The sequence below is a fragment of the Myotis myotis genome, unplaced genomic scaffold (genome assembly GCF_014108235.1).
Source record: "Myotis myotis isolate mMyoMyo1 unplaced genomic scaffold, mMyoMyo1.p scaffold_m19_p_4, whole genome shotgun sequence".
Taxonomy (NCBI): domain Eukaryota; kingdom Metazoa; phylum Chordata; class Mammalia; order Chiroptera; family Vespertilionidae; genus Myotis; species Myotis myotis.
Window position 1 is genome coordinate 101,675,805 of NW_023416346.1, and position 27,728 is coordinate 101,703,532.

A 27,728-nucleotide genomic window follows, 5' to 3' on the forward strand; every position below is an offset into this window, starting at 1 on the left:
CTAAACTGTGGAACATCAAACAAAGGAATACTACTTGGGCAACAAAGGATGAACCATTGATACATGCAACAATCTTGATGAATCTGAGTTAAAGAAGCCATTCCCAAAAAGTTTAATACAGTGGGGCCTTGACTTACGAGTGTCCTGACTAACGAGTTTTTTGAGATACCAGCTGTCTCTAGGCCGATTTTTTGCATTGAGTTGATAGAGTAATTTGAGTTAACGAGCTCCTTAACGAGCCCCTTAACGAGCTCGGTCTCAGAACGAATTAAACTCATAAGTCAAGGCCCCACTGTATTGTATAATTTCATTTATATGACTTTCTCAAAAAGACAAAACTATTGTGCTAAAGAGCATGTCTGTGGTTTCCAGGGGTTAGGAATAGGGAGAAGGTGTCAATACAAAGGGATAGCATGAGATGTTTTTAGGAGCAATAGAGTTGTTCCATATTGTGATTATGATGGTGGTTACATAATTCCATATATTAAAATGGATAGAACTGTACACCAAAAAAAGGTGAATTTCTAGTAAGATCATTTACAAATAATATTTTAAAAAATACAGCTATTCCTATTTATATTGTAATGTATTGTTGTTTCCCATCTTGTAGATAACTATTTTTAAAAGGTCTTAAGAATCTCTAGCTATCAAAAAGAAAAAGATCTTGAGAGTTTTACAGTAATGTAAAACTAACCACTCAAACTACTTTTCCTTGCTTAGTCATGACAACCAATTTTCTGGAGGCTATATTAAGGATTTGAGACAGAGATACTGACGTACATAGGAGAGAAAAATGTATTCCCTCCTGGTCCTGAGATTCCTGGAACTGACATCAGCCATCTCAAAATGGAGTTTGGAAAGTAGGCAACTGACTCACCACTTTCCTTTAGCACAGTGGTTCTCAACCTTGGCTGCACATTAGAATCACCTAGGAATCTTTTTAAAATCCTGATTTCTGGGCCTGATCCTCCGGAAATTCTGTTTCTTTGTTATGGGGTGAGGCCACAACATTAGTAACAAAGAAACAGAATTTCCAGAGGATGAGGCCCAGAAATCAGGATTTTAAAAAGATTCCCAGGTGATTCTAATGTGCAGCCAAGGTTGAGAACCACTGCTTTAGCACATGAGACTTGATATATTTTCTTTCTTTCCCCCCTCCTTGCACTCTGTATCTCTACCAAATTTGTCCTTCCTTCCCACTGTTCTACTTGTATAGAGAGTCCCTAAGACCATCCCCAGGTTTTCCCATTAGCTAGGAAGACTGAGAGGACTCAGCCTGCAGTCATATTCATGGCTAGGATTTATTACAGTGAAAGAATGCAAAGTAAATCAGCAAAGGGAAAAGGCACATGAGGCACGACTTAGAGGAAACCAGGCATAAGCTTCCAAGAGTCCTCTCATAGTGGAGCCATATAAGGTGCACTTAAATCCTCCACTAATGACTTGTGACATTATGTCAGATATCAACCAGGAAAGCTCTTTAGAGACTGAGTGACCAAGGTTATTATTGGGGCTGGTCATGTACGTATTGTCTGTCTAAACATCTACGCAAATTCTAGACTCCCAGAAGGAAAGTAGTTGTTCATCATAAACCACATTACTTATACAAACAATTTGGGTACAGTGTGCCATCTAATCAATCAGGGAATGTTTACTGTCATTGTAAGGAACTGCTTACCAAGCAAGTGCCCAGATGCCAGCCAAGAGCCAGCCTGGCAAGCAGGCCTTTCTAACAATGGCAGTCTTAGACATATTCTGTTGACTTTTTTTTCCCATCTTTAAATCACTTTCTTCATAAGCATGTGGTGAATTTTGTATTTCCCCATTTTCCATTTCTGGTTATAGTAACCCTCTCAGCAGGCATTACTGCTTCCTCTCCATAGTCAAGCCCTTACTAAGCATCAGTAGTCATTTTGGTCACCTTTCATTCATCCTCTGTCCACAGCTGAGTTGTCAGTCATTGTCCCCAAACTAAATTACATGGGGTTGGAAGTCACAGATCTGAACCAGTCTGGAATCTGTTATCAGATAACTTTATGTTTGGTTTTCCCAGTCCTTAAACTTCCTTTCCCTTTCCCTAAACTGTAAAGTTGCCTGCAAACACTGCCAGGTACTTTTCACCTTGGTCTTTCCTGATATATCAGATAGGCTGTTTCATTTTAAATTAAGGGATGTAAGAGTTGTTCCAGAGAATAAAAGTACTTACCCCCAATTACAAATCCCATCATCTAACTACCCAGATCATATTTAAAGATTCTAAGGTACCCAGACAGGCATTTAAAGATACATATTGTTTTGCAACAATGGTCTGTTGGAATTAAGCTATGGCTTAGAGTGATGGGTTTCAAACTGTTCTACAGAACCCCAGGTTCGATGGAAGTTTAGGGGTGGTATGAGGAATAGGGTAGGGAAAAGCTATGCAGGTGGGGCTCAACACTGGGCTTCCCCCCTGTGGGCTAATCAGAGTTGTTTCAAGTTTATAGGTTTTATATATGAAGTTGCTAGTGACAGTCTGTCTCTAAGATTTGTTTTGAAAAGGATTTTGCTGTACAAAATGGTTTGAAAATGACCCTTAGGTGCTTAGATAAGACACTTTTAGAAATGAATTGATTATCTCAAGTTACTTGCAATTATTAAACTGTTACTTCACTATCCTAAGTTAATGACAAGAAGGAGTTACGTATTTTTTAAAGTCTTTAGCTGATTAGTTAATTGGATCTTTCACCTTCTTAAACACTTAATCATAAAAGGATATATAAAGAAAGTCCATTTCAGTTTAACATGGCTTAGGACATGAAAAAAATACCTAGTTTAAAAAAGAATAAATCATCAATCCCCTTTGTATAGGTAATTATCATGTTAGATTGAGAATACCTTATTAAATTGGATGTGAAAACTAAAGTATATTAATTGAACTGTGATCCTTAAGAACATCTTGATTGGTATTATTACCTAATGTGTAATTTAACATAGGGTGATGGCTTAATGGGAACAAAGAGAATATTGAGATTATAAAAGCATCAGGTTTCTGGTAGCATCCATTAGGAGTTTAATTGTTTGAATTTCTTAGGTTCTAGATTTAAGAAAATTGCTTATCCATTGGGATTGGCCACTTTAGGAGCAACTGTTTGTTACCCAGTTCAGTCCGTAATAATTGCAAAGGTAAGTTGATTTTAAGTGAAAGCTGCATTTCAGTATTTGTTTAAACTCTTGGTATGATAATATGTAAATGTCATACAGTATCTAGAACATTTAATTTTCAGCAAAATATATTTAGTATCATCTCTTATATTGGCAAAATCACATTAGCATCTCAGCATGGCAATGCCATTCCTAACTATATGATCATCACAAATAAATAGGATGAATTCAATATAATTCATCATTATAAAGGCTGTGTGATGATTAAGTTCAGAGACACTGAATTAGAATTTATGGGGATAGCCCAACCAGTTATAGCTCAGTGACTGAGCATTGACCTGTGAACCAGGAGGTCACAGTTTGATTCCTGGTCAGGGCACATGCCAGGGTGGCAGGTTCAATCCCCAGTAGGGGGCTTGTAGGAGGCAGCCAATCAATGATTCTCTCTCATCACTGAAGTTTCTATCTCTTTCTCCTTCTCCCTTTCTCTGAAGTCAATAAAACTATTTTTTAAAAAGAATTTACGGGGATAAATACCATTCTATTGTAGAGTTATGTAAAATTCAAATAACAGAAAATTATACCTGCTGGCAGCTGTCATTTGGACAGATTAACATAATGTAAGAAACAGCCATTTGTTAGGTACCCAGACAAGATAACAGAGGCTTCTGAAAGTGGGAAAAAAAAATACAGACACATATATAAACTCAATTTTGAAACCATCTGGAACTAAGTAACATTTCCCATGAAAATCCATATTATGGTTGTTTTGTCATTTTCATGTTAGTTTATCTGCAAATCCAAATATTTTCCTAGTAATTTTAAGAACGTGTGTCAGTATTTTATTTTGTTTTTAACACAGATTCTGAGTGAGGAGAGCTTTATAATATGCAGTCTTTTCTTCCTTTCCTTCTTCCCTTAATACCAATATTTAAAATATCCCCTCACACTTGAAGCAGTATATAGTGCTACCAAAAGGACTTTCTGTACTTATCATTATGGAAATTCTTCAATTATTTTATGTAAATAAAACTGTGTATTCAGTACTTTACAATGTCAAGGATATAGCACCCTCTGTAGCTTGTAATATAATTAAATTATAAAGCATATAGCTAACAAACAGAACATTATTCATTAAAACTTGTAGCCGAAACCGGTTTGGCTCAGTGGATAGAGCGTCAGCCTGCGGACTGAAAGGTCCCAGGTTCGATTCCGGTCAAGGGCATGTACCTTGGTTGCGAGCACATCTCCAGTAGGAGATGTGCAGGAGGCAGCTGATCGATGTTTCTCTCTCATCGATGTTTCTAACTCTCTATCTCTCTCCCTTCCTCTCTGTAAAAAATCAATAAAATATATTTTTAAAAAATTAAATAAATAAATAAATAAATAAATAAAACTTGTTATACTTGAGATAATTGATGAATAAAATGATACATTTATTTTTTAAAAATATTTCCTAAAATTGATGAAGGAATTAACCACTTAAATTCATGTAATATTAGTACAGAAACCAACCTTTGAGCTCATTACATTCAACTTTCTCAGTCAACAGTAAACTGTAGTCCAGAAAAATTTCACGATATCTATTTAATTTGTATAGGGCTCTATTCAGCTTCAGGTGTTGTATTTTCATGTCCATTTCTCTTCCCAGTGCATGATACTGCCACTGATTCTTTTTGTTTGTTTACAGTAATCATATCGTGGGTTTATCAAATAAAATTGATACATACTCATCCTTAAATAACTTTAACATTACAAAAAAATGTGTAGGAGAAAACAAACTAACCCCATGAAATTATTCCATTCAGAAAAACTATCAGTGTTAAAATTTGATAGAATGTTATTCTAGTCATATATTCATGCCTGCGTAGAGATAGAAAAATAGGTGGGTGAATAGGCAGATATGATGTTATAAGAACAAGATCATAGTATACATAGTATGCATTTTATTTTGAATTAAATAATGTATTAAATTCAATTTACTTTGACAGATGGAAATAAAAAGAAAAGAATTGCTTATCTTTAAATAAAAATGTATATGTTAAAAGTTATTAATATGAATTCCTAAAAGTTCTTTTGAGATTAAATACTTAAATTTCTAGAGTTTGGACCCTTGCTTTCTTTTAACTCTCATATAACAATGTCATATGTAACATTTGGCGAATTCTAATATATATATATATATATATATATTATATATATTAGATATTAGATGTGAATATATATTTGTATACATTAGATATAAATGTATATATCTATAACATGGGTTCTTTTTTAAGTGTCTTTCTTTATTGATTAAGGTATTACATATGTGTCATTATCCCCCCATTGCCCCTCACCCCCCACTCATGCTCTCACCCCCGTGGTGTCTGTGTCCATTGGTTAGGCTTATATGCATGCATACAAGTCCTTTGGTTGATCTCTCCCTCTTACCTCCGCCCTCCCCTACCTTCCCTCTGAGGTTTGACAGTCTGATCGATGCTTCTCTGTCTCTGTATCTGTTTTTGTTCATCAGTTTATGTTGTTCATTATATTCCATAAATGAGTGAGACCATGTGATATTTATCTTTTTCCGGGTTATTTCGATTAGCATAATGCTCTCCAGTTCCATCCATGCTGTTGCAAATGGTAAGAATTCCTTTTTTTTTAACAGCAGTGTAGTATTCCATTGTGTAGATGTACCACAGTTTTCTAAGCCACTCATCTGCTGATGGGCACTTAGGCAGTTTCCAAATCTTAGCTATGGTAAATTGTGCTGCTGTTAACATAGTAGTGCATATATCCTTTCTGATTGGTGTTTCTAGTTTCTTGGGATATATTCCTATAAGTGGGATCACTGGGTCAATTGGGAGTTCCATTTTTAGTCTTTTGAGGAAACGCCATACTGTTCTCCACAGTGGCTGCACCAGTCTGTATTCCCACCAGCAGTGCACAAGGGTTCCTTTTTCTCCGCATCCTCGCCAGCACTGTCATTTGTTGATGATAGCCATTCTGACCAGTGTGACATGGTACCGCATTTTCGTTTTGATTTCCATCTGTCAGATGACTAGTGACTTTGAGCATGTTTTCATATGTCTCTTGGCTTTCTTTATGTCCTCTTTCAAAAAGTATCTATTTAAGTTCATACCCATTTTTTGATTGGGTTGTTTATATTCCTTCTGATAAGTTGTATGAGATCCCTGTAAATGTTGGAGATTAAACCCTTATTGGAGATACCATTGGCAAATGTGTTCTCCCATGCATTGGGCTTTCTTTTTGTTTTGTTGATGGTTTCTTTCGCTGTACAGAAGCTTTTTACTTTGTTTTTTTATTATTATTATTGTTTTATTGCTTAAAGTGTTACAAAAAGTATTACATATGTCTCCTTTTCTTTTTCCCGCCCTTGACAATCCCCTGGCCTCCCCTACACCCCAGTGTCTTATGTCCATTGGTTATGCTGATATGCATGCATACAAGTCCTTTGGTTGGTCTCTTACCCTCCCCTTCCTGCCCCCCAACCCTCCCTGGCCTTCCTGCTGTAGTTTGACAGTCTGTTTGAGGCAGCTCTGCCTCTGTATCTATTTTTACTCATAAATTTATAATGGTCTTTATTATCCATAAATGAGTGAGATCATGTGGTATTTTTCTTTCATTGACTGGATTATTTCACTTAGCATAATGCTCTCCAGTTCCATCCATGCCGTTGCAAATGGTAAGAATTCCTTCTTTTTTACAGCAGCATAGTATTCCATTGTGTAGATGTACCACAGTTTTCTAATCCATTCATCTACTGATGGGCACTTAGGCTGTTTCCAGATCTTAGCTATGGTGAATTGTGCTGCTATGAACATAGGGGTGCATATATCCTTTCTGATTGGTGTTTCTGTTTTCTTGGGATATATTCCTAGAAGTGGGATCACGGGGTCAAATGAGAGTTCCATTTTTAGTTTTTTGAGGAAACGCCATACTGTCTTCCACAGTGGCTGCACCAGTCTACATTCCCAAGAGCAGTGCACGAGTGTTCCTTTTTCTCCACATCCTCTCCAGCACTTGTCGTTTGTTGATTTGTTGATGATAGCCATTCTGACAGGTGTGAGATGGTACCTCATTGTTGTTTTGATTTGCATTTCTCAGATGATTAGTGACTTTGAGCATTTTTTCATATGTCTCTTGGCTTTCTGAATGTCCTCTTTTGAAAAGTGTCTATTTAGGTCCTTTGCCCATTTTTTGATTGGATTGCTTATCTTCCTTTTGTTAAATTGTATGAGTTCCCTATAAATGTTGGAGATTAAGCCATTATCAGTGATAACATTGGCAAATATGTTCTCCCAAGCGGTGGGCTTTCTTGTTGTTTTGTTGATGGTTTCTTTTGGTGTGCAGAAGCTTTTTACTTTGATGTAGTCCCATTTGTTTATTTCCTCTTTAGTTTCCATTGCCCTAGGAGCTGTATTGATGAAGATATTGCTTTGGCATTTGTCTGAGGTTTTGCTGCCTGTGGATTGCTCTAACATTTTTACGGTTTCCCGTATTACATTTAAGTCTTTTATCCATTTTGAGTTTATTTTTGTGTATGGTGTAAGTTGGTGGTCTAGTTTCATTTTTTTTCTTGTGTCTGGACAATTTTCCCAGCACCATTTATTGAAGAGACAGTCTTGACTCCATCGTATGTTCTTGCCTCCTTTGTCGAATATTAATTGAGCATAGTGGTTTGGGTCGATTTCTGGGTTCTCTATTCTATTCCATTGGTCTATATGTCTGTTCTTGTGCCAGTACCAGGAAGTTTGAGGAGAGTAGCTTTGTAATATATCTTGATATCCGGTATTGAGATCCCTCCTACTTTGTTCATCTTTCTCAGGATTGCTGCAGCTATTCGGGGTCTTCTTCTACTCCAGATGGATTTTTGGAGAGTTCGTTCTAGGTCTGTGAAATATGCTGTTGGTATTTTAATGGGGAGTCCATCGAATCTAGATTGCTTTGGGTAGTATAGGCATTTCAAGGCTGTTGATTCTACCAATCTGTGAACATGGTATGTTCTTCCATCTGTTTATGTCTTCCTCTATCTCTTTTTTCAGTGTCCTGTAGTTTTCCGAGTACAGGTCTTTTACCTCCTTAGTCTAGTTTATTCCTAGGTATCTTAGTTTTTTTGGTGCGATGGTAAATGCGATTGTTTTTTTAATCTCTCTTTCTGTAAGTTCACTATTTGTGTATAAAAATGCCATAGATTTCTTCTTGGCATTGATGTTGTATCCTGTTCAATGCCTAATTCATTTATTAAGTCTAATAATTTTTGATGGATTCTTTAGGGTTTTCCATGTGCAGTATAATGTCATCTGCGAATATTGACAGTTGTGCGTTTTCTTTTCCACTTTGGATACATTTTATTTCTTCTTGATGTCTAATTGCTATAGCTGTCACTTCCAGTACTATTTCAAACAGGAGTGGTGAAATTGGGTATCTCTGTCTCGTTCCTGTTCTTAGGTGAAATGGTTTTAGATTTTGCCTACTGAGTATGATATTGGCTGTAGGTTTGTAATATAAAGCATATATTATGTTGAGGTATGAACCCTCTATTTCCATTTTGCTAAGGGATTTAATCAAGAAAGGGTGTTGGATTTTGTCAAATGCTTTTTTCTGCATCACTTGATATGACTATGTGATTTTGATCTCTCAATTTGTTTATGTGATGTACCATGTTTATTTATTTGTGGATATTGTACCATCCTTGCATCCCCAGAATAAATCCTACTTGGTCATGGTGTATGATCTTTCTGATGTAATGCTGGATCCAATTTGCTAGAATTTTCTTGGATTTTGGCATCTATGTTCATGAGGGATATTGGCCTGTAATTCTCTTTCATTGTGTTGTCTTTTTCTGGTTTTGGTAATAGGGTAATGCTGGCTTCATAGAATGTGCTTGGAATTGTTCCTTCCTCTTGAATTTTTTGGAATAGTCTGAAGAGGATAGGTTTTTGTTCTTTGTTTGGTAAAACTCCCCTGAAGCCCTCTGGCCACAGGCTTTTAATTGCTGGAATCTTTTTGATGACTGCTTCAATTTCCTCCATAGTTGTCGACATATTGAGATTTTTAGAATCTTCTTGATTGAGTTTTGGAAGGTTGTATTTTTCTAGGACTATGTACATTTCCTCTTGGTTGTTTAGTTTATTGTAATAGAGTTGTTCATAGGACTTTTAACAACCCTTTATATTTCTGTGGGGTTTGTTATTTCGCCTCTTTCATTTCTGATTTTGTTTATTCGGGTCCTCTCTCTCTGCTTCTTGGTGAGCCTGGCTAGAGGTTGATCAATCTTGTTTATCCTTTCAAAGAAGCAGCTCTTGGTTTCATTGATCTTTTGTAATTTTTACTTCATCTCTATGTCATTATTTCTGTTCTGATCTTTATTATCTCCTTCCTTCTGCTCACTCTGGACTTTTCCTGTTGCTCTCTTTCTAATTCTTTAAGTTGTAGAGTTAGATGATTTGTTCCCATTTTTTCTTGTTTTTTGAGGTAGGCTTGTAGAGCTATGAACTTCCCTCTCAGGACTGCTTTCACAGTGTCCCATGGATTTTAGATTGTTGTGTTTTCATTGTAATTCTTTTCCAGGATGTTTTTAATTTCTTCTTTGATCTCTTTGGTAATCCAATCATTGTTTAATAGCATGTCGTTCAGCTTCCAAGTGTTTGAATATTTTTGGTTGTTTTTGTTGTAATTTATTTCTAATATTGTGCCATTGTGGTCTGAGAAGATGCTTGATATGATTTCAGTCTTCTGAATTTGGTGAGACTTTGCCTGTGACTCAATATGTGGTCATGAAACTGTCCCTTGTGCACTTGAGAAAAACATACATTTTGTGACTTTGGGGTGAAATGTTTTGAAGATGTCTATTAAGGCCATCTGATCTAGTGAGTCATGTAGGAGTGCTGTTTCTTTGCTGATTTTTTTGTTTGTTTGTTTGTCTAGAGGATTTATCAAGTGATGTCAGTGGGGTATTAAAGTCCCCTACTATGATGGTATTGTTTTCAATCTCTCCCTTGATATCTTCCAGGGTTTTGTAATGTATCAGGGTTATATGCTCTTGTTTATCGATCCCTTTAGTATTATGAAATGGCCTTCCTTATCTCTTGTTATGGCCTTCACTTTGAGGTCTATTTTTCAGATATAAGTATTGCTACCCCAGCTTTTTTCTCATTTCCATTTGCCTGAGAGATATTTTTCCATCCCTTCACTTTCAATCTGTGTGAGTCCCTTGTTCTGGGTGGGTCCCTTGTAGACACCTGGCCACTCTGGGACTGTTTGTAATGGTAGCAGAGCCTTCCTGGTTAGGTGAGCCCAGTCAGCCTGCCCCCGAAGGTCCTGTGGGATCTAACTGTGCCTCACTCACACACACACACACACACCCCACATGTCCACTCTCTCCTCTTTGGCTCCCTGACTCACTCACGCTCTCTCCCTCACTGCCGCCTTCTTACTGCCTCTCTAGTTGGGTCTGGAGTGTTACTGCCCTCTTCATGGAAGGAGTCTTCTCTCTGGGTGTCTGGTTATGTGGCTCGCTCTCTACCACATTGGCCAAACAGGATAAAATTCACCTCCAGAAGACATGACACAAAGGCAATCAAACACGAATGTACTCATTAAACTGATAACCCCAATATAAGTAACCACCAAAGAAAAGAGAATTAGGAGAGAGAAAAGAGAGCACAAGTGGGATTGAAGAGAGAAAAGAATCGTATGAGAGAAAAGGAAAAGAAGAAAAAAGGAAAAAGGAATATATATATATACATATATATATATATATATATATATATATATATATATATAGAGAGAGAGAGAGAGAGAGAGAGAGAGAGAGAGAGAGAAAACACCAGAGAACAAACAGATAAACCAAAACATATGAGTATGGATCTCTTAGCTAGAAGTCAGTATCATCTTTCTCATAGTTAGTCATATCTATAATATATCTTATATTGTCTCAATTTAGGTTTTTTGTTTGTTTTCTTTTTTTGTTGTTGTTGTTGTTTTATTGCTTAAAGTATTACAAAGGGTATTAAATATGTGTCCTTTTTTTTCCCGCCCTTGACAATCCCCTGGCCTCCCCTACCCCCCAGTGTCTTACATCCATTGGTTATGCTTATATGCATGCATACAAGTCCTTCGATTGATCTCTTACCCCCTCCCTCTTGCCCCCCAACCCTCCCTGGTCTTCCTGCTGCAGTTTGACAATCAGTTTGAGGCAGCTCTGCCTCTGTATCTATTATTGTTCATAAGTTTATAATGGTCTTTATTATCCCTGAATGAGTGAGATCATGTGGTATTTTTCCTTCATTGACTGGCTTATTTCACTTAGCATAATGCTCTCCAGTTCCATCCATGCCGTTGCAAATGGTAAGAGTTCCTTCTTTTTTACAGCAGCATAGTATTCCATTGTGTAGATGTACCACAGTTTTCTTATCCATTCATCTACTGATGGGCACTTAGGCTGTTTCCAGATCTTAGCTATGGTGAATTGTGCTGCTATGAACATATGGGTGCACATATCCATTCTGATTGGTGTTCTGGTTTCTTGGGATATATTCCTAGAAGTGGGATCACAGGGTCAAATGGGAGTTCCATTTTTAGTTTTTTGAGGAAACTCCATACTGTCTTCCATAGTGGCTGCACCAGTCTGCATTCCTACCAGCAGTGCACAAGTGTTGTAAAAAATGGAATGAGTACTTAAAATCATTTTGTAAATAATGAGTATAGAATCCTATTAGATTTTTGTTATTTGTCCCAGTCTTTTATTGTTGTCTTGGTCACCTCTAATTTGATAGCAGTTATTTTTTTTAGTAATTTACTTAAACATTTTAAAATTAGATTTATTGGGTAACATTAGTTAATGAAATTATATAGGTTTCAAGTATACAATTCTCTAATACATCATCTGTATATCACATTGTGTGTTTACCACACAGAATCAAATCCCCTTCTGTGACCATATATTTGACCTTCTTTAAACATTTGCTACCTTTCTTCTGGTAACCATCATACTGTTGTTTCATTTTTTGTTTGTTCATTTGTTGCTTTCAACTTTATATTCCATGAATTTTTTTTTTTTAAAGATTTTTTTTTTATATATATTTTATTGATTTTTTACAGAGAGGAAGGGAGAGAGATAGAGAGTTAGAAACATCGATGAGAGAGAAACATCGATCAGCTGTCTCCTGCACATCTCCCACTGGGGATATGCCCGCAACCCAGGTACATGCCCTTGACCGGAATCGAACCTGGGACCTTTCAGTCCGCAGGCCGACGCTCTATCCACTGAGCCAAACCGGTTCCGGCTATATTCCATGAATTTGACCTTAAAGGCAAAAGCAAAAATAAATGAATGGGACCGTATCAAACTAAAAAGCTTCTACACAGCAAAAGAAACTATCAACGGAACAAAAAGGCAACCAACCAAATGGGAGAAGATATTGCAAACAACACTTCAACAAAGGATTGATATTCAAAATATATAAAAAGCAGATACAACTCAACAACAAATAAAACGATGATCCAATTAAAAAGTAGGCAGAGGACCTAAACATAAGTCTCCCAAGAAGACATGTGAATGGCCAATATATATATATAAAGATAAACAACTTCACTAGCTATTAGGGAAATCAAATCGAAACTACAGTGAGAGAAAAAAGAAAAATCAATGGAGGAGAAACCAAGATGGCGGCATAGGTAAACACCGGAGTTTTCTGCCTTGAACAACCACTTCAAAAATACAACTAAAAGACGGAACGGACATCACCCAGAACCACAGGAAAGCTGACTGAGGGAAAATTCTTCAGAAGGAAAGAGAACAGCATACCGAGACTCAGAGGAGGCGCAGTGCAGAAAATACAAAGGTGCGGAGGTGCGTGGAGCGGGCTAGTGGCTGAGGGCGCGGTTGTCGTTTTCAATCGGGAGGGAGGCTCAGGCCCTGAGCTCCAGTTCTCGGCAAGTCTCTAGGGACCCAGACTCAAACGGGAGAAGCGGGACCGTCTGGCATTGGTCGGAACGCGAGGGCAGCTTTCTCTCCGAAGTTTGCAGCAGTTGCTGGGACTCTGAGAGGCAGAGCCTCTGGGGAAGGGACTGAGAGCAGCCATAACTGCTCCCTCCCCCCGCCCTGTTTGATCCTGTGCGAACCGCCCCGCCCAAGCCCTGCGCAGAGCCATTTGCTGGATAGCCTCAGGCAAAGGCTAGATTAGCACCTCCCCAGAGGACAGAAGTTTTCCCACTGCAGACACAGCTGATTCTCACAGCCAGTTGGCCTGGAGGTCAAATCCTCCTAGTATTAACTACAACAATCAAAGCTTAACTACAACAAGACTGCGCACAAAGACCACTAGGGGGTGCACCAAGAAAGCATAAAAAATGTGGAGACAAAGAAACAGGACAAAATTGTCAATGCAGGATATTGAGTTCAGAACCACACTTTTAAGGTCTCTCAAGAACTGTCTAGAAGCCGCTGATAAACTTATTGAGATCTACAAGAAATCTAATGAGACCCTCAATATTGTGATAAAGAACCAACTAGAAATTAAGCATACACGGACTGAAATAAAGAATATTATACAGACTCCCAACAGCAGACCAGAGGAGCGCAAGAATCAAGTCAAAGATTGGAAATGCAAAGAAGCAAAAAACACCCAACCGGAAAAGCAAAATGAAAAAAGAATCCGAAAGTACGAAGATAGTGTAAGGAGCCTCTGGGACAGCTTCAAGCGTACCAACATCAGAATTATAGGGGTGCCAGAAGATGAGAGAGAGCAAGATATTGAAAACCTATTTGAAGAAATAATGACAGAAAACTTCCCCTTCCTGGTAAAAGAAATAGACTTACAACTCCAAGAAGTGCAGAGAACCCCAAACAAAAGGAATCCAAAGAGGACCACACCAGGACACATCATAATTAAAATGCCAAGAGCAAAAGACAAAGAGAGAATCTTAAAAGCAGCAAGAGAAAGAAACTCAGTTACCTACTAGGGAATACCCATACGACTGTCAGCTGATTTCTCAACAGAAACTTTGCAGGCCAGAAGGGAGTGGCAAGAAATATTCAAAGTGATGAATGCCAAGAACCTACAACCAAGATTACTTCATCCAGCAAAGCTATCATTCAGAATTGAAGGTCAGATAAAGATCTTCACCGATAAGGAAAAGCTAAAGGAGTTCATCACCACCAAACCAGTATTATATGAAATGCTGAAAGGTATCCTTTAAGAAGAGGAAGAAGAAGAAAAAGGTAAAGATATAAATTATGAACAACAAATATGCATCTATCAACAATGGAATCTAAGAATCAAGTGAATAAATAATCTGATGAACAGAATGAACTGTTGATTATAATAGAATCAGGGACATCGAAAGGGAATGGACTGACTATTCTTGGGGGGCAAAGGGGTGTGGGAGATGCGGGAAGAGACTGGACAAAAATCGTGCACCTATGGATGAGGACAGTGGGTGGGGAGTGAGGGCGGAGGGTGGGGTAGGAACTGGAAGGAGGGGAGTTATGGGAGGGAAAAAAGAGGAACAACTGTAATAATCTGAACAATAAAGATTTAATAAAAAAAAAAGAAACTACAGTGACATACCACCTCACACCTGTTAGAATAGCTATTATTGCCAAGACAAGTAATAACAAGTGTTGGAGAAGCTCTGGAGAAAACAGAACCCTCATTTACTGCTATTGGGAATATACACTGGTACAGCCACTATAGAAAACAGAATGGAGGTTTCTCAGAAAATTAAAAATAGTTACCATATTACCCAGCAACTGCTCTTCTAGGTACCTACCAAAAAAATTTGGAAGACATTTATTTGTTAACTAGAGGCTTGTTGCACAGATTTGTGCACTGGTGGGGGGTTGTGGCCTGTGAGGATCAGCCTGCTGCAGGAGTGCCACTCATCCCCGTCAGCCGATCGGCTGTGGACCTGCCCTCTGAGTGGCTGATGAATGAGGAAATTAGTCTGAGGTGATATTTCGTGGTAATGTCTTGGATAAAGGTTCGTTCTGTGTCCTGGAGGAACCTGGCAGAGAGCTTTGCACCTGAAAGCCACTCAGTGAATGTCCTTGATGTGTGATGCCAGGTTGGTGACACCATCAGGGATGTTCAGGGCAGCTGTGCTCCAGGATCCTCAGCCATCAGGACAGCCTCCCCGGGGGGTCCACAGTCACGTCCCCTCATGCATCCACCTATGCCAGCTCCCCACGCTCTTTCATAGAACACACCTTAGAAGGCCTGCATCAGCTGGTGGGGTCAGGCCAGAGTCTGGATTGTCTCAGGTATTTGACAGGTGCAGAGACTCAGCCTCACCCTGGGCCTGCTAGCAGCCACTCATCCTGGTCAGTCCAGCAGCGGTCCCACTGGTGGTCATTGCATGTCATAGCGACTGGTTGAGCGGTTGTTCCACTGTTCAGTCGCTGGGCTTTTATATATATATAGGTATACATCCCCTATGTTAACTGCAGCATTATTCACAGTGACCAAGATATGGAAACAGTGGAAGTGTCATTCAATAGGGGATTGGATAAAGAAGATGTGACATATATACAATAGAATACTGCTTAGCCATAAAAAAGGATAATAATAGTGCCATTTGCAACAACATGAATGGATCTTGAGAATATAATGCTAAGCAAAATTAATCAGATGGAAATAGTCAAGAACCATATGAATTCACTCATTTATGGAATATAAAACTAAAAATAATACACTTTTTTGAGTTTTTACAAAATATGTAGCTTAATTTTTCTATACACAACAATTCTTTTATATTTCATCCTATTTTGTTACATTTAAATTGTTTAATTATAGTAAAACTGATGTAGAGACTTCGAAACAAATACAACTTATTCTTGGTAAGCATACAAATCACCCATAAAAGACAGTATTTGAGCATAGTTATTTATTATAACTTTTTAAAACATCTTTAACAAAGCAAGTCTCTTAAAAGGAAGTCAAGTGAACCCTGGCTAGTGTTTCTCAGTTATTAGAGTGTTGGCTATTGCACTGATGGATTGCAAATTCAACTCCCAGTCAAGGGCACATACCTGGATTGCAAGTGCAATCCCCAGCCCTAGTTGAGGCACGCAAGGGAGGCAACCAATTGATGTGTCTCTCACATCGATGTTTCTCTCTCTCTCTTTCTCTGTCTCTCTCCTTCCCTCCCTCCCTCCTTACCTTTCACAGGAAAATATCCCAGGGTGAGGATTAACCAAAAAATGTCAGGGAAGAGCTCTTCTACTGTATGTATAGAAGTAAAGGTCCCATTCCTTTCAAGATTCTCCAAAGGGTCTATGATGTTGAAAAAGTTACAAAACAACATCCAGAAGGTCCTTTGAGAAATAAAAGTAACACTCCACTTATTCACCATTTGGGATATACACTTCAAGATTGTATTACTCTTTGCTTTTTATATTTTTCTTCACAATATTATAACTTTTAACTTATGTAATGAGTAATAAGTAATGTGTCTTTGAAAGTTATAAAACAGGAATAAACTTATCTAATGTTTTGAAGCCTATTTTTAAACTTGAAGACATTTAGAGATATATGTTGTTTCTGTATTAAATGGCTCAATATTAGAAAATGGTGGATGCTCCCCAAATTTTAGATTTTATAGATTTAGTACAAAATTTCTGGATTTGGCATGAATACGACATTCATTCAACCAGTATTAATTGTCCATCTACCATGTATTTTTAACTACACAGCATAAACAATGAATTAGACCAAGAGAACAAAAGAGAATGTTCAAAACCAAATATATTGAGTACATCTTTATATACATTATAGAGCAAAAGGAGGGTATGGTAAAGCTGGCATTTCAGATCAGTGTGTAAAGAAGTAATGGAATGTTCAAGAAATGTGTTGGAATAATTGGAGTTTTGGAAAAACACTTAATCCTTTGCCAAATATTATGTAAAAATAAGTGCCAGGTGGAATAAAGATCTAATCATAAAATCCTTTTTAATAAAAGGCTAATTAATATGCAAAACAATCGAATAGCAGAACGACCAGTCACTATGATATGCACTGACCAGGGGCAGATGCTCAACACAGGAACTTCCCCCTGGTGGTCAGTGTGCTCCCACAGGGGGAGCGCCGCTCAGCCAGAAGCTGGGCTCACGGCTAGCCAGAGGGCACAGGCCAGGCTGAGAGACCCCCCTGAATGCATGAATTTCATGCACTGGGGCTCTAGTATACTATAAAAATATTAGAAGCAAAAACATGGATATGTGTGTAATCTTGAAATAGGAAAGACCTTCTTAAGCAAACAACCTAGCAGCTATCAAAGAAAAAATTTAATGTATTTTCCTACATCAAAGTAAATACACTTCTATTTATTATGGTATACCATACCCAAAGTTAATAGACAAATGAAAAACTGGGAAAACTATTTTCAACATATATAACAAAGAATTAAATTATATCCTTCATATATTAAGAGCTTCTATAATTTACTTTTTATTTTTGTATTTAAGTACAGTTGATATATTGGTTATCTTAGTTTTACGTGTATAATGTAGTGATTCAACATTTTAATACCTTACAATGTGATTGCCCCATTAATTCTAGTAGTCTTCTGTCATTGTAAACTTATCACAATATTAATGAGTATATTCCCTTTCCCCTTTTCACCCCTTCCTTTCTGGTAACCATTTCTTTGGTCTCTGCTTCTATGAGTCTGTTTTTGTTTTGTTTGTTTTGTTTTTTTAGATTCCAAATATAAGTAAACCATTTGCTATTTTTCTTTCTCTGCCTGACTTCCTCTAAGAAAATGAAGAAAGTATATAAATTTCAGATATTGTATTCTTCATTTCTAACTGGTTCTTTTTTATGGTTTCTATGTCTTTTTTAATGCTTGCTACATCTTTAAGTTCTCACTGAGGTCATCCATTCTTCCTTAGGTCTTTGAGCATCCTCATAACAATTGTTTTAAACTCTGAATCTGGTATCTGGGTTGCTTCCACTTTATTTAATTATTTTTCTGGGGATTTATCTTATTCTTTCACTTGAGGCATATTTCTTTGTCTCCCCATTTTATCTCAGTGTATTAGGTAGATCTGCCATGACTCCCAAACTTATTATGATAGCTTTATGATGTAGGTGTCTTGTTGGGCTCAGTAGAACAATCTTCAGATCACCTGAGCTCTGGCTTCCAGGAATGTTTTGTGTGGGTTATCTGCACCCCGCCTGTTATAATTGAGTGTTGAATGCTATTGGCCCTTGGTTGGGTAAACTTAACTGTTCAGGGTGGTTGACTATAAGGATAAACCTTGAATACCGTGTATAAGACATTGGGCAGTGACTGCTCCCCTAGGCAGAGTTGTTTTCAGAAAGTCTGGTGCCTGCTGGAATCCCCCTTTGCGTGTGCTGCTTGTGTGGCTAGTTGGGTCAAGCTCTGGTATGGTCTGAAGCCCACCACTGGTTGTGTTGGTTCTAGGTCCACTTGGACAGTGTTCAGGTATAGGTCGATATTAGACATGTGTAACTAGCCTTGGGCTACCTGTCTGAAGCTACCACACTATTCACTGTTTGTGTCTGTGTCTACTGGGCCTTGATATGCGTGGGAGGGCCAATCTGTGTAAAAGGGTTAGCTTCCTCCAACTTAGAGCTGGGGAAGATCTATAAAAGCTCTGAGGCTCCCTGAGGGCCACCTCCCCTTGTTGACTACTCTCCCTCTAAGATTGGTTGATCTTCCTAAAGAGTCTTCAAAAGAAAGGCTGTAGAGTGGCCTCAGGATGGCCACAACTCACAGACCCTTCCACAGGTAGGAACTCAGTAGAAAGGGGTTATTGGGATCAGGAGGATGGAGCTAGTGGGTCACTTACTTGGGGGCTGCATAGTCAGGCACTCAATGAGGGGATAGTTGCCTCTACTCAGTCTCTGCAAGAGTCTTCAACTCTAGCTCCCCCAGGAGCAGAGTGGAGGGGGACAATGGGAGGAAAAAAGGAAACATCTGTAATACTTTCAACAATAAAGATAAATTTTTAAAAAATGGCATTGATTTATGGGTGATAATTTTGTATCCTGCTAGTTTGCCAAATTCATTTATTAAATCTAGTAGTTTTTTTGGTGGAGTCCTCAGGGTTTTCTATGTACTATATCATGACATCTGCAAATAATGACAGTTTCATTTCTTCCTTTCCTATTTGGAAACCTTTTATTTCTTCTTCTTGTCTGATCACTGGGACTAAGACTTTCAGTACTATGGTGAATAAGAGTGTTGAAAGCAGACATCCCTGTTATGTTCCTGGTCTTAAGGGAAACACTTTTCGTTTTTGTCCATTGTTGAGTATAGGTTTGTCACATATGCCCTTTATTATGTTTTGATCTCAGTAGTCCCACGTTTCTGAGATTTTGAAAAAATGCTTAATCACTAATCATCCAAGAGATGCAAATCAAAATGACAATGAAATATCACCTCACACCTGTCAGAATGGTTACCATCAACAAATCAACAAACAACAAGTGCTGGCCTGGATGTGGAGAAAAGGGAACCCTCGTACACTGCTGGTGGCAATGCAGACTGGTGCAGCCACTATGGAAAAACAACATGGAGTTTTCTCTCAAGAGCTTAAAAATGGAACTCTCATTTGACCCAGTGGTCCCACTTCTAAGAATATATCCTAACAAAACTTGAAACACCAATCACAAAGAATATATGCACCCCTCTGTTCATAGCAGCACAATTTACAATACCTAAAATTTGAGAAAAAAACAAGTGCCTATCAGCATATGAGTGGATAAAAAAGCTGTGGTGCATTTACACAATGGAATACTATGCAGCTGTAAAAAAAGAACTCAACATTTGCACAGCATGGATGGACCTGGAGAGTATTATGCTAAATGAAATAAGCCATTCAGAGAAAGATACGTATCACATTATCTCACTCATATGTGGAATCTAATGAAAAAATAAACTGATGAACAAATAGATCCAGAGAATAGAAACATGGAAAAGAGGGAAGGTGGGGGAGGGTGGATGGGTGAGAAGAGATCAACCAAAGAACTTATATGCATATATGCATAACTCATGGACACTGACAATAGGGCGGTGAAAGCCTGGAGTAGGGAGTGTGGTTGGGCTAGAAGAGGTCAATGGGGCAAAAAGGGGACATATGTAATACTTTCAACAATAAAGAATTTTTTAAAAAATTGGTACTGGATTTTGTCAAGTGCTTTTTCTACATCTATTTATATAATCATGTGATTTTTATCTTTCATTTTCTTTAGCTAATGTATCATAGTTATTGATTTGCAAATATTGTACCAGCCTAAATCCCTAGGATAAATCCCACTTGGTCATGGTGAATAATCTTTTTAATATGTTAATATATCCAATTTGCTAATATTTTATTAAGGAGATTAGCATCTATGTTATCAGGGATATCAGCCTATAATTTTCTTTCATTGTAGTGTCTTTTTAAAATTAATTTATTTTTTAAATATATTTTTTTATTGATCTCAGAGAGGAAGGGAGAGGGAGCGAGAGATAGAAACATCAATGATGAGAAAGAATCATTGATTGGCTGCCTCCTGCACGCCCCACACTGGGAATCGAGCCCACAACCTGGGCATGTGACCTTGACTGGAATCAAACCTGGGACCCTTCAGTCCACAGGCTGATGCTCTATCCACTGAGTCCAACCAGCTAGGGCCATTGTAGTGTCTTTATCTAGTTTTGGAATTAGGATAATGCTGGCCTCGTAAAAAGAGCTTGAAAGTCTTTCTTCCTCTTGAAATTTTTGAAATAGTTTGAGGAGGATAGGTGTTAGTTCTTCTTTGAATGTTTGATAAAAGTGCCCTGTGAAGGTGTCTGGTCCATGACTTTTGTATACTGGTAGTTTTTATTAGAATTATTATTGCTTCAATTTCATTAATTGCTATTGACCTATTCAGGTTTTCTGATTCTTCCTGATTCAGTTTTGGAAGAGTGTACGTTACTAAGAATTTGGCATTTCAACCAGGTTTTCCAATTTGTTGACTATAGTTATTTATATTTCTTACAATTCTTTGTATTTCTATGGTGTCAGTTGTTTCTTTACTGCTTTTTGTGATTTTATTTATTGCGTCCTCTCTCTTTGTTTCCTGATGATTCTGGCTAGTGGTTAATCAATCTTGTTTATCTTTTTAAAGAGCCAGCTCTTGGTTTCATTGATCTTTTATATTGTTTTTTTATCCTTTATGTCATTTATTTCTGCTCTTATCTTTACTTTTACTTTCCTTCTACTTTCTTTGGGCTTTCCTTGTTGTCCATCTTCTATTCTTTTAGTGGCAGTGTTAGATATTTTATTAGAGATTTTTCTTGTTTTTTTGAGGTAGGCCTGTAGTGCTATGAACTTCCCTCTCAGGACTGCTTTCCCTATGTCCCATAGATTTTGAGTTATTGCATGTTCATTTCATTTTTTCCCAAGAAATGTAATTTCTTCCTTCATCTCATTGGTGACCCTTTCATTGTTTAATAACATGCTATTTAGCCTCCATGTGTTTGAATGTCTTTGTTTTTATTGTAGTTTATTTCTAGTTTCATGTCATTGTGATCTGAGAAGATGTTTGATATGGTTTAAATCTTCTTGAACTTTTAGAGACTTATTTTGTGTTTTCATCTGTGGTCTATATTTGAGAATGTCCCTGTGCACTTGAGAGGAATGCATGTCCTGCAGCTTTGGGAGAAAATGTTCTGTAATTATCAATTAAATCCATATTATCTGGTGTGTCATTTAGGGTCACTATTTTTATTTCTTTTGTTTGGAAGATCAATCCAGTGAAGTCAGTGGGATGTTAAAGTCTCCTACTATGACTATTGTTGTCAGTAGTCATACACATACTATATATATATACCCATATATTGGGTACATATATGTTTACCAGTATTATATCCTCTTGTTGGATTTATCCCTTTAGTATTATGAAGTGACCTTTATTGTCTCTTGTGTCGGCCTTCATCTTGAAGTTTATTCGTCAGTTATAATATTGCTAACCCAGCTTTTTTTTTGTGGAAAAAATTTTTCATGGAAAAATTTCTTCCATTCCTTCACTTTCATCCTGTGTGACTTTTGTTCTGAGGTAGGTCTCTTGTAGACAGCATATATATATGGGCCATGTTTTCTTATCCATTCAGCTACCCTATATCTTTTGATTGGAGCATTTAATCCATTTATATGCAAGGTTATTATTTTTTGCAAGGTTATTATTGATAACTACTTATTTATTGCCATTTTTATTCTTTATGCCTGTGTTTCTCTATATATATTTCTTATTAAAGCAGTCTCTTTAACATTTCTTACAATGCTGGTTGGTTAGCAATAAACTCCTTTACCCTTTTATTGTCTGGAAAGCTCTTTATTTCATTATCTATTTTGAATGATAGACTTGCTGGATATAGTAATGTTGGTTTCAGATCCTTGCTTTTCATTATCTTGAATACTTCATGCCATTCCTTTCTGGACTGTAGAGTTTATCTTTGGAAATCAGCTGACAACCTTCTGGGAGCTCCTTTATAGGAAATCAATTACTTTTCTCTTGCTGCCTTTAAGATTCTCTTGTTGTCTTCAATTTTTGGCATTTTAATTATGATGTTTCTGACCATGGGCTTCTTTGGGTTCTTCTTGTTTGGGAGTCTCTGTGCTTCCTGAACTTGTGTGACTTTTTCCTTTACCAGATTAAGGAAGTTTTCTGCCATTATTTATTTAAACAGGTTCTCTATCCCTTGCTCATTTTCTTATCCTTTTTCTCTATGATGCAGATATTGTTACATTTCATTGTTGTCCCACAGCTCCCTTAAACTGCCCTCATGTTTCTTAATTGTTATTGTTTTGGTTCTCTGATTGAGTAATTATTTTCCTCCCTGTCTTCTACTTTGCTGATCCGATCCTCAGCTTCAAATCTTCTGTTTATTCCTTCCACTATATTTTTTATTCTGCTATGTCATTCATCATTTCTGACTGGTTGTTTTTCATAATTTCTATGTTGTTTTCCATGCTGTTGAGCATCCTTATAATCATCACTCTGTACTCTATATCTAATAAATTGCTTATCTCCATTTTATTTAGCTCCTCTTTTGGAGATTCTCTGGTTCTTTCATTTGGGGCTTGTTTCTCTGTGTCCCCATTTTGGCTGCCTGTTTGGGTTTGTTTCTATGTATTAGGTAGATCTGCTATGTGGTGGCCTTATATAGTTGGTGGCCAGTCTTCCTGATCACTTAACCTAGGTTCTCTAAGTGTGTCCCTGTGTACTTTATGTGTCACTCCTGTTGTAATTGAGTTTTTTGTTTTGTTTTGTTTTGCTTTGTTTTTTAATGTTTTTTAACATTTTATTTTATTGCTTAAAGTATTACAAAGAGTAGTACATATGTCTTCTTTTTTTCCCCTTGACCTTCCCCCAGCATCCCCTATCCCCCAGTGTCTTGTGTCCATTGGTTATGCGTATATGCATGCATACAAGACCTTCGGTTGATCTCTTACCACCGCCACCCCCTCAACCCTCCCCGGCCTTCCCCACTGTAGTTTGACAGTCTGTTCGATGCTGCTCTGCCTCTGTATCTATTTTTGTTCATCAGTTTATAATGGTCTTTATTATCCATAAATGAGTGAGATCATGTGGTATTTTTCCCTCATTGACTGGCTTATTTCACTTAGCATAATGCTCTCCAGTTTGATTGCTGTTGGCTTGTGCTTGTGCTCGACTCACAGGCTGGCTGTCAGTGAGGCTCAAACCCCAACACAGTGTGCAGACTGCTGTTCAGGTGCCTATCACTGGAGGTGGAATTCACCTCTGCAGGATTTGGAGCCTGGCAGTATTTCCCTGTGGACATACTGCATGTGAAGCTTTTTAGATCCTGCTCTGTAGTTGTCTGAAGCTAGCCACTGGGTTTGTTGGTTTGGGGCCTCTTCAAAGGACTCTGGTGCAGGCCAATGTCAGCCAGTGTTTGTGACTAGACCTGAATACCCTGATTGGAGCAATCAGTGATCCACATCTTGTAGCTCCCTCTGCTGGGGCTGGGTGTGTAAAGAAAGGACCAAGCTGAGCACCAATGTGTGATTTTCCTCCAGGCCCAGAAGTGGGGCAGGCAATGACTCAAATCATCCAGAGATCCACCTCTGCTTACAGAGTGATTGTTAGTCTCCCTCACTAAATGAGCCTCAGGCTCTAGTCCTTAGCAGAGCATAAACTCCACAGGATTGGTAGAGGGGGTTTCTAATGGGTGGGGCAATTTCTTTCCGCAGGCTAAAGCTGCATTGATGGGAAAGCTTTGCCTGAGAAATATGGCTTCTGCAGCATGAGGGAATGACTCTGCCAGAGCCTAAGGAGTCTGCACACACGATTTAGTGTGTTGGCCCTTTAAGAGGGTGCCTGTGATTCTTGCCATCTCTTCCTGCTGGACAGAATCCTCAGTGCTTTTCACAGCCAGATGTTATGTGGGCACGTTTCCTGGTTCTGTTATTAGTACCAGGGGAGCTCAGCTTTGGATTTAGTCCCCAGAGTTCTCAGTGGGACCCCCCCCCCACAACTGAGATATCCTTCCAGAACTTCAGCTGCTGCCTGTGAGCCCGGCCAGCCCTCTTGTGTCTCCTCACTTCCTACCAGTCCCCATGTGGCCTCCATTTTATGTGCTTGGTTATAAGGGTTCTCTCCAGCCAGCCTTCAATTGATTATTCAGGATGATTTATCTGTATTTTAGTTGTAATTCCAAATTGGTCCTGGGAGAATGTCAGTGTAGCTTTCACTTAATCTTTCACCATTTTGGAATCTCCCCTACGAATACTTCTTCTAGAAGCTGAAGTCCTTTGGGGTTCAAAATCAGTGATAGAGTGTAGATAGGGGTAGGTGCCATATCATACTATGGTTCTCTCCTTTATCTTGCATTCCCAGTTATCTCTGCCATTTTTTTTTCTTTTTTGCTGCTCAGATTTGGTGTGTTCTGCTACCTTGTCTTCCAAATCACTGATTTGATCCTCTGTTTCATCCAACCTTCTGTTTATTCCTTCTAGTGAATTTTTCATTTCAGAAACTGTATTCTTCCTTTCTGACTTGTTCTTCTTTATGGTTTTTATGTCCTTTTTCATGTTGTTGAAGTTTTCATTAGGTTCCTTGAACATTCTAATAACCATTTTATTTTTAACTCTATGTCTGGTAATTCCTTGCCTCCATTTCATTTTTCTCTTTTTTTGGAGATTTCTCCTGTTCTTTCATTTGGGGGCATGTGTCTTTGTGTCCCCATTTTAGCTGCCTCTTTGTGTTTTTTTCTATGTATTAGGCAGATCTTCTGTGTTTCCCACTCTTGACAAGGTGGCTTTATGTAGTAAGTTTCATTTGGGACCCGTGGCACAGTCTCCTTGATCACCTGAGCTGGGTGCTTCAGGAATTTCCCATGTGTGTGTTTTGTGGGTGCTCCCTTTTTTAATTGAGTCTTGATTGCTATTGGCTCATTCATGCATGGGTTTGACCTTCAGAGTGACTGAGTGTTAGGGTTAGCTCCGACCACAGTGTACAAACCGATGTGCAGGTGCTGACCAAACCAAGTGGAATTTATCTCAGCAGGGGCTGGTGCCTGCTGAAATTTCTTTTCAATATGCCATTTATGAAGCTAATTGGACCCTGCCCTGATGTTGTCTGAAGTTGGTCATTGTCTTACTGTTTCTGGGTCCTCTTAGGAGGGATTCTGGTGCAGATCAGTATCAGTAAACTGCTTGTGACTGGCTCTGAGTAGCCTGTTTGATGCTACAAAGCAGTCCACAGTTTGTGGGTGCCTCGGCTGGGCCTGTGTGTGCATTGGAAGGACCAAGCTGAGTCACCAGATAGGGGCGAGTTGTGTTCACCAGATTAATAGTGGTTCAAATTCAGTGCCAGTGCTTGGTTTGAGACCACTCAGAAAAGTCACAGGGTATACCAAGTCTAGCTGCCACCACCCGGGTGCCATCAGACCTTTGTGGTTGGATAGGGTCTCAGAGTCATCAGGGTGAGTCCTACAGAGTTTATCAGGTCCAAAGAGAACAAGATTTGGCTGTGTAAAGGGAAGGTTCTGCACTGGTTCTATGAGTAAGGGAAAAATTTCCCCCATCCTAAAGCCACAAGACTCAATCTGCCCCATATTATGCCAGTAGCCCAAGCTTACCAGGCAGGACTATTGGGAATCATGAGGGTGGAACTAGTAGATCTCCTGTGAGGGAGTGGCGCTGGTCAGTCTTGTGCGAAGGTTGGGGTAGTGGCCCCGACCCCAGAGCCACACTATTCAGTCTGTCTCGGATTATTCCTAGAACTCCTGAGGAACCCATGCTCAGCAGGGCAGTGGCCACAGGATTAGAGAGGGTAAGGCCACCCAGAGTCTAAAGTGTGGGGCTAGAGTATCTCCTGTGAAGGTTAGGCACCTGTCAGGTTCACCAGAAAGCATGCGTAATTGGGCTCCACCTCAAAGCCACAAAACTCACTCACTTACAGCCTGAGTCTGCCCAGACCTCTACACCCCAACCTTGGCAGTTGACACTTCAACAAGGTGATGCTCCACAGGGTGGGCAACAGAGTGTCCAGAGGCTGGGGCTATGCATTACCCTAGGGCAGTGGTCAGCAAACTGCATCTCATGAGCCACATGCAGCTCTTTGGCCCCTTGAGTGTGGCTCTTCCACAAAATACCGACTTCTGCGCATGGGCCATGAAGTTTCATTCACACTGTACATGTGCACCTGCACGTGGTATTTTGTGGAAGAGCCACACTCAAGGGGCCAAAGAGCCACATGTGGCTCGCGAGCCGCAGTTTGCTGACCACTGCCCTAGGCTGATGTCCTAAGGAAGGAAGTGCTCCACCCAAGAGAGATGTTATCTGTGGTGTGGGAGATAGACTTAGCACAGGCATTCTGGCAGCTGGCCCTTCAGGTCTCTCCCCAGAGCCACAAAACCCAGTCTCTTCCTCACTGGAATCTAGTCTGCTCTGCCCTTCCTCAGCTGGAGCCCAAGGTGAGTGGCTGTGAATAAGATTTCATGCATTGGCCTTTTAAGAGTGCACCTGTGTCCGTAGCAGACTCCGAATCTCCCTCGTGGACATAATCCCCACCAAATTTCACAGCTAGATATATGTGGTTGCCTCTTCCTGGCTCTGGTTCTCTGGGATGGGAAGCCTAGCTTGTGGTTCAGACACCATACTCCTCAGGGGTAACTTTGCAGGTGAGATATCCCTCCAAAATCTCAGCCCATGCCCATGGGAGCGGGGGGTGGGGGGGCAGCCCTTTACGTATCTCTGCCCTTTCTACCTGTTTTGACGTGGCTTCGTCTGTAAATTCTTGGGTATAATACATCTGTTTAGCTATTCTTTAGTTAGTTAGTCAGGTTGATTGTTCTATAATTTAGTTGTAATTTCAGTTTGGTCCTAGGAGGTGGTGTGTGTGACTCCCATCTACTCTGCCTTCATCTTGGATTGGGCTATATTCCATTTGTTTTAAAACACTATGTGTGAATGTATATAATATATACTAAAAGCCTAATATGCTAAGTGTCCGGTCGTCTGGTCATTTGTTCAACCAATCAAAGCATAATACACTAATGATATGCTAAGGCCACTCAACCAGTCACTATGACATGCACTGACCACCAGGGGG

The 27,728-nt window shown here is 39.0% G+C and overlaps 1 protein-coding gene across 2 annotated transcripts in view; it reads left to right on the forward strand.

The window, feature by feature from the left end:
• The window catches only part of APOOL (apolipoprotein O like), a 105,916-nt gene that overhangs the window by 67,687 nt on the left and 10,501 nt on the right, over positions 1 to 27,728 (forward strand). For both annotated transcript variants that reach the window (XM_036305352.1, XM_036305351.1), the window contains one exon: positions 3,071 to 3,162. In XM_036305352.1, the coding sequence (XP_036161245.1) occupies positions 3,071 to 3,162 (92 nt within the window). The remainder of the gene's footprint in view (positions 1 to 3,070; positions 3,163 to 27,728) is intronic.